Consider the following 8,267-nt stretch of genomic DNA (forward strand, 5'->3'; position numbering starts at 1 on the left):
TGGGATAAGTTGAGAACGTGAAGAGCTCTAAGATCACCGATTGCATCTGGTATCTCCCCTTGAAAATTATTACAAGAGAAATCAATTGATGTAAAGATTGTCAAAATCTTCGCCAACTCCTGTTCTACCCCTTTTATTATTACTTTCACTGTTGCAAGGTAGTATTCAACACCAAATCCAAATCTTCTGTCGTAGTGATTGTAGTCACTTTCTAGGCGTGCGTCCTTTTCTAGCATCATTCCCCAAAAGCTCTTTGTGTACAGATAACCAGTGAAATTGTTAGAAGCTATATCAATGATTTGGAGATCTTTCCAGCTTCTGCTACATCTTACTTGTCCATGGAATCTGTTAGAGCGCAAGACAAGCACACGCAAGCTAGATGGCAGCATGCATGGGAAACCATCATAGATGTTGTTATTTCTAACATTCAAGACCTGTAACGATTTGCAATTGGCCAGGGACACTAGGAGCCTCCCTTCTAAATAGTTCTGACTCATATCCAAAATTTTTAGACTACAATAGATAGAAAATGTGTCCGGTATATGGCCACTGATGTTGTTCCCCCCAAGATTCAACACCGCAAGGTGCTCAACTTTTTCCACCAAACAAGGCAGTATGCTCCCGCTCAATCTATTGGCAGACAAGTCAAGAACATCAAGTCGAGTAGCAGTGCAAAAGGATGTCGGAATAGCTCCACTTAGGCTATTGTTCGAAAGAGACAAGTAAATTAGATAGTCAGTGGAGTTAACAATGTTAGGTGGAATGGACTTTTCAAAGTTGTTATTAGAGTAATCTATATAGTTAGCATCTTGGGGTAGAGGGGGCAACTCCCCCTGGAGTATGTTTGAGTGTAAGTCCAGATAACTAAGTGAACTAGGAAAGTGGTATGGCTTCTGCAGACTAACCAACAGATTCGAAGAATGATCCAAATGGGTAAGTGCTCCATTACCAATTTCCCAAATCCAATTAGGTACTTCCCCAATTATCCTGTTGTTTGAGAGGTCCAACATCTGCAGCATGTATTGATTTGTAAGATCAGGAATATTATGTAGGTTGCAAGAAGCGAAGCTAGGGCTAAAGAATAGCTGGGGAAACATTGAGAAATTTGTATTAGTGATGCTTGTGTCAAAAGATAAATTATTGTAAGAAAGGTCAGGTCATATAAGACTGTGTAGCCTTTGCAACTTTCCTAGTTGAACTGTGCCATTGAAGAAGTTGCCAGAAAGGTCAAGAATTTCAAGCCTTTCTAGTGTGAAGAATGAATTGGGAATTTGCCCTTCCAGTTTATTATTGCTTAAATCTAGCACAAGTATGTTAGGAAAATGTAAAGTTGAAAATTCATAAACTCGACCACTTAACTGGTTGTAGGAAAGGAAAAGTATTTGTAGTGAAGGAAGACTAAAGAGACACTTGGGGATGCTCCCACTAAGTGAATTAATACTAAGGTCTACAGATTGAAGGTTCTTGGACATATAAAATGGTGGGATTGAACCGGTGAAAAAGTTCCAGGATAAGTCCACATGAATTAGCTTAGTTAGGGTAGAAATCATGGATGGAATAGGTCCAATGAAGCTGCAGAAGTTCGTATCTATCTCAGATAACATGCTAAGATTACCAATAGAATTTGGTAATGGGCCTGAGAAGTTAGTATATCGAAGCAACATAGTCCTAAGAGATGCATTTCGATGAAATTGTGGTATGGAGCCAGTGAGGAACACATTGTAGGATAAATCAAGATTCTCTAGGGTAGGTATTTGGATGATCATATTAGGGAATGAGCCTCTTAAATCACATCCACTGAGAGACAAGGTAGTTAGATGTGAGAAGTTAGCAAAGAAATTAAGAACTGCTGACGACATCTGAATGCCATCGAGATAAAGCTCTCTTAGCCCGGTTAGATTCTGAAGAAGCATCTTCAAATTCAGATCTTCAATTTCTAGACTGTTATAACCGAGTTTATATGAGAGATCAAGAGTGACCAATCTCCTCATTAGTGAAACTTCAATTGGAACCTGTCCACGAAAACCAGCATCTGATAAATTCAAATGCATCAAATGTTTGAGGTTGAGAATCCCACTTGGAATCTGACTTCCAAAGTCATTCCCAGCCAAGTTTAGCTTCTCCAGGTACCGAAGGCCGGAAAGACTTGACATGTTATGAATCCCACCCGAAATTCCCTCCCCATCGAGCTGCAAATTGATCACATGCCCCACACCATCACATTCCACACCGTCCCAGTTGCAACAATCTTGAGTCTGATTCCAGAGCACCAGTTTTAGTGATTGAGTGCTGTTGAATATAAGATCGCTCTTCAATTCAAACAACAAACTTCTCTGATCCTCCAGGCATTGGCTGTAAGCATTTTGAATAAAACAATTAGTTATGCAAAATATTGAAAGTATGAAGATGAAGCAGAAGAAAGACTGAGAATACAAAGAAATTCCCATAGTGAAGGATGGCTGCACGAACATGAGTTAGTGGCAGGTGGCTTTAAATTGACTTCCATGTTTCTTACACGCCGATGACTTTCAAAGTCTTTATATGGTGAGTTTGTTCTTTTAACACAAATTATTAATTATCAGTGAGTGTCTTATAAATGTAGAGAAATAAAAATAGTAGAAAATAACCAAATAGTGAAAATATCATAATTAAATTTGATAATCAAATGCAGAAATAATAATCATGGCCAAACAAAATCAATGTGAAAATTTAAATTTTTATCATGGTTAATTAATATTTTGTCATGATTTTTAGCTATAGTTAAAAAATATCATGATTTTAATTTAGTCATGTTTTAAATTAATTTATGATTAATATTCTGGCTTCATTTTTATTTTTTAATAATAGATTTTTTTTTATTTCTTACAAAAATAAAAATGATAGGAAAATTTTATTTTAATATACATAATAAATAGTTGTAAAATTAAAATTATTTTTATTTCAAATAATTTTTAGGCTCTACTTACTATTTTTGAAATTAAATTTTATTTGATCTAAAATATATCAATATTTGAGCACAAATTATAATTATTTAGATTCGAGATAAACTGTAGCAACTATTAATTTTGTTTTAAATTGAATTTTTCCTATTAATTGTCTAAAAATATTTTAATATATTTTTACCATAAAATGAAGATATAAATTTTAATTTTATTTCTATAATTTATCCAAGTGTAAATAATTTTAATTTAAAAATTAATTTATTAATTAATTAAAAAATTATCTAATAGTTTTACTCAAAAAATAAATTTTACCTTTTATAGTTTGTGCTCAAATATTAATATATTTTTAGACTAAATAAAATTTAATTTAGAAAATAGTGAGATAGATCCTAGAAATTGTTTGAAATAAAAATAATTATAATTTTAGAACTATTTATGATATATATTAAAATAAAATTTTCTAATATTTTGAATTTTGTAAAAAATATAGTTTGTGGAGAAAATTGATCAAAATATTTTTTCCTTTTAATGGTACAAAGTACATTTTTTTTTGTACCAATAAACAATATTTTTGAAATCAAAATCAGTCTCACGTGAGCCAATAGGAGTTACAGCCGTTAACGGCTATGTGCAGACATATGGCCTCTGCCGTTAACTTAGGATCAAAAAGGCGTGTTTTTGTATTTTATGGTATCAAAAGCGACACTTGTAATAATTATGCTACCAAAAATAAAAATAATATTTTTTAACGGATCAAAAAAGAATTTTATCCTCATACAAAGTTATATATCTAAATTAAAAAAAAAAAACATAATAATGAGAGTCTCTTTTGGCTTGACTGAGCTTGGGACCAATAATTAAGTCAAGTCAATATGCTTCATGTACCCATTTCTTAACCTTTTTACACTCCATTTTGATTTAGAGACTTTCGACTATTGAATATCAGTCATCACCCACAATTGACAGGTAATTATTTATTAATATATAGGCAATACGAAAGAATTAAAAAAATATAAATATTTTAAATTATTCAAACTTTTACAATATAAAAATTATGTAATAAACTAGATATACAAATATAGTAGATCTTAAATATTTGAATTAATTTTTTGTATCTCATTATTAAATACTTCATTATCATACATTGGGAGTTTAGATTATACTTAAAAAGACTCTAAAGAAAATATTTATTTCAATTGGTAGTCCAGTTCAGTAGAGAGCACTCCCAAAATAATTATCCATCTTACAATATAATTAAGTTTATTTTTAACGTGATTGTTCTCCAAACACTATCCAATTTAGCTTTTATCTGCATTTTGTTTCTTTTACAAATCCTATCCTCTTGAAATTTGTTTTCGTTTAACAAATAAATTCTTCTGTTAGTTAAAATTCATCGAATTTTTTTATATTAATTTAAATTAATGAAGAAACTTATTTGTTAGATGGAAACAAACCTCAATGATGGTAAATGTAATGTCCCAAGGTATAAAAAAATTATACATAATTATACTAAATTTTAGAGGAGGTGAGTGCAATTATCCCTTCTACTAATCTCTAATGAAGAACGTAAAAACCCCCTCCTATCAGACTCTTTTATTAAAGTAAACTTACATGATATCTCGAATTAATTAGTGTTCTAATTTATATAACACAAAATAAAAAAATGGGCATTTTTAATGTTTAACTTTGGAATAAATTTCTATATGATATAATATTGGTGTAAGAATCTAAATACATTAAATATAATTGGATATTATTTTGTAAGTTATTATTCATATTAAATTAATGTATTATCTTCAATGCATTTTTAGTTTTATAATTGAGATCATTTATGTTTTCGCCTTATAACTTATTAGGATAATACTTTCATCCTACATCCTTTTAATTTTTGGGTTATTATTTACCCTTCTCATATGGCCTTTTAAAATTTGGCTATTATTTTTATTAATTTGAGTTCTTTAACTTTTTAGAATTACATTTTGATTTTATATTTTTTTATTTTTACAATTTAAGGCCCCCCCCCCTTTTTTTTGGAGTTCACCCTTTCGCTGGTGGTGGTAAACTCCGGCTAAAAAAGGACTAAAATTGTGAAAATTAAAAGATGTTTGACCGAAATATCAATCTGAAAAGTTAATGAACGAAAATGCCAAATAACCTATTTATGGGACAAAAAATACATTTAAGCCTATTCACCAAAAAAAAAAGGTGGAATTTGGCACGATCTAACCAACCGTTCCAAAGCCTGTTCCATCTTGGAACGGGTTTTGGAATACATCAGGAACGGATATTGATACTTGACGTCAGGTGCAATATTTTTTTTGGGTTATAAATTTGGAATGGTCGAACCGTTCCAAGTTAAGCTCCAAAGTAACAGTTACTAAACATTCCGTACCAAAATAGTAACGAAAAATCATTGAAACTCAGTTTCGAACACTATATTAGATTTAAGAATGGTCACAACCAAACTGTTCCTATATTTGTTGCAATATATGTCCCAAAAGTGACAGTTCGAAAATGTATTCCAAAATGAGGTACAATTTAGAACGGTTTTTGTGCACTCTTAATAAAATATGCCAAAAACTGTTCCAAAATATGAGTTTTATTTTAATAAGCAATACGTTTCTAAAACTGTTTCAAATGCTGGTACAAATTGGAACAATTCTTTTAAAGTATTTTCTAAGTGTTACTGAGTCTGTTCCAACTGATCATCGACGACTATATTTCAACGGACTAACTTACTGTTCCAAAATCGTCTCAATTACTGTCCCAAAAATATGAATTAACGGCTACTTTGTAATGGCTAGATATGTGTTCTTATCCCCGTTATAAAGACAGTTTCAATTTTATCTATATAAATGTGTTCCTCTATTTAATCTCACTATTTTCTTCCACTTTTCTTATTTTCTCTCTATTTTCTTAATTTCTCTCAAATTCTTTTATATTCTCACCATCCTACTAATATTTTTGTACTCTTGTTCGTGAAGTTTGTTTGTAATTTTCTTTGATATTTGGAGTTATTTGTCAATTGATTATATATTTATTGTAATTTTGTTATATTAATTAATTTAATAATATAATAATATATGTGTGTGTGTAGGACTAATTATCATGTTAACATAGTTGAGGAGATGGATGTATGAGAAAACCTTCCGAATAGGCGGGGTCTTACTCCGGAGTTTCAGGATGGTGTTGCTACATTTATAGAATGGGCAAAGTCTCAACATTCAAATATGAACAGTGAGAAACTAGGTGTCTTTGTCGGAAGTGCCAAAATAAAATTTTCAAAACCACAAACGAGCTAAATTTCGACTTGCTTATGAAATATTTTATGCTGGAATATTATAATTGGACTTCTCATGGCGAGTAGAGAGTGTAGGAATATTTTGAGGCCGTTAGGCGGCCCCATTATAGGGAGGAGCAAACTCCCATTTCTCATGTTATGCAGGGGATGAGTACGCCTTGGGGTGATGCGGCACAGATGGATTGGGTGCAGAGGATGGTTTTTGATACCGCCGAGCCGGCTGTCTGGTCTTCTAATTATAACCAAGATGGTGTGCTTGATGATGGTACGAGGTTATGTCCTACTGATACATGGCCTAGTTCATATTACGGTAGGGGCCTCTACGATTATGTATTTGGGCTGGCAGATCGGTTTCACGATGTAGTGCCTGCTACAGAGCAGCCGTTGTGGAACGATTGCATCCAATCTCAATTGAGGACTCTAGCTGAGTTGGTGAATATCAAAGCTGAGGGTCACATTTCTTAGCATATATATGATCGAATATCGCAGTGGGCTGATCATATATTGCCATGCGACCACACCCTGCCCCAGGACTATTATAGTACGAAGAAATTGATAAGAGACTTTGACTTACCTGTTGAGAAGATGGATGCGTGTAAGAAGAATGAAATGTTGTACTAGAAGGACGATATTGATTTGGACTACTGCAAATTTTATAAAGCTGGATACAAGTTAATTAGGAAACGAAATCATAACGTATCGTAAAAGTTCAAAATAATAATGATGTGAGCTACTATGCACATATCTACGTGTGTATTAAAAATATATATTAAGCAACTAAACGTCAATGAGATTGTTGAAAATGCATGTTACTTTAATTAAATCCAAATTCAATGAAATATGCAATAGACAACAACAATAAAAATAAAAAATAAAATCAAAGTTCTATGTCAAAATTAAAAGAAAAAATTCAATGTATGTGTGAGTATTATATTCTATAATAGAGATGGAGACTAAAAGTTATAAATTAGAATGATAAGATTACATCACAAAGAAAATTTATAACAACAAATTATCTAAAACTAAAACTTTTATGAATGAACACACCTAAAATAAAAAGAAAGTGACATAGGTATTGTTAAAATAAATGAAAACCAGAAATATAAATCAAATTAAGTGAGGTTTTATTTTATTTTATTTTATTTTTTAAAAAATTAAGTGGGTTACAAGTTACTAGTACAACAGTTGGGTCAACTGTAGTCGAACCAGTGACGTCATATTTACATCATAAATAATTATTAATATTTAAAAAAATAATAAATAATAAATAATATTAATATACTCAACAACCTATCTTTTAAAAAAAGAAATCGCTGTTTTTCTTTGATATTAATAGTTCAATAGTATATAAAATATAATAAAATTAAATTAATAACAAACTTACAAAGCTCAAATTTAAGAAATAATATAATGTATTTCAAAATTTAACAAAAAATCAGATACACTAAATTATCAGAGATAATTTAACAGGAATAGCAAAACTAAACTGAGAAGAGAAATCGAGATTTTATATTTAATAATAACATAAAATAATTAAACTTAATATGGCACTTAAAAGAAATAATACACATTTTAGAAGAGAAATTAAAGAATTATCATGTATTTACACTTGATTGTTGACCTGGCTGGTTCAATCAACCTAGTACCAGATCATACGGTTCATCGATTGAACCACTATGGTCAAACGTTTTTCATGAAAAAAATAGTTTTTTGGCTCCTCCGATTTTTTATTTCATTCCATAAAGAAGGTTTAGTGCTTTTTGAGAAGAAAGCTACTATTTCTGTCAATAAAATTGAACTTTTATGAGTTCTTACTGACAAAGCAGGAATTGAGTTATATGATCATATTATGGAGAAAATTCGCAATTTTCCAGATGTACTCATGGACAAGAAGTATTTGCATAGCTTCTTGAGAGTTGTTTATTCGCAGGCATCTTCATCAAGGATCTTGCAAGATATAGGAAGGATTTTCAACCAGTTTGAAGGAAATAGAAAGTTCAAAGTGGAAATGGGAAGAAATCTAC

General features: G+C 31.1%; 2 protein-coding genes across 2 annotated transcripts; both read right to left on the reverse strand.

The window, feature by feature from the left end:
- Positions 1-143: 143 nt before the first annotated feature.
- Positions 144-1,019, reverse strand: LOC110011460 (receptor-like protein 12; the record flags this gene model as incomplete). The annotated part of the gene is made up of 1 exon (XM_020691586.1): positions 144-1,019. A coding segment is annotated over exon 1 (876 nt), but the record flags the coding sequence as incomplete, so codon positions are not given.
- Positions 1,020-1,157: 138 nt separating this feature from the next.
- On the reverse strand, positions 1,158-2,447 carry LOC105180151 (probable LRR receptor-like serine/threonine-protein kinase At4g20940). Its single transcript, XM_020691587.1, has one exon. The coding sequence runs from the start codon at positions 2,445-2,447 to the stop codon at positions 1,158-1,160; it is 1,290 nt and encodes a 429-aa protein (XP_020547246.1).
- Positions 2,448-8,267: the final 5,820 nt, after the last annotated feature.

Source organism: Sesamum indicum, unplaced genomic scaffold (assembly GCF_000512975.1).
Source record: "Sesamum indicum cultivar Zhongzhi No. 13 unplaced genomic scaffold, S_indicum_v1.0 scaffold00354, whole genome shotgun sequence".
In the NCBI taxonomy this organism is placed as follows: Eukaryota; Viridiplantae; Streptophyta; class Magnoliopsida; order Lamiales; family Pedaliaceae; genus Sesamum; species Sesamum indicum.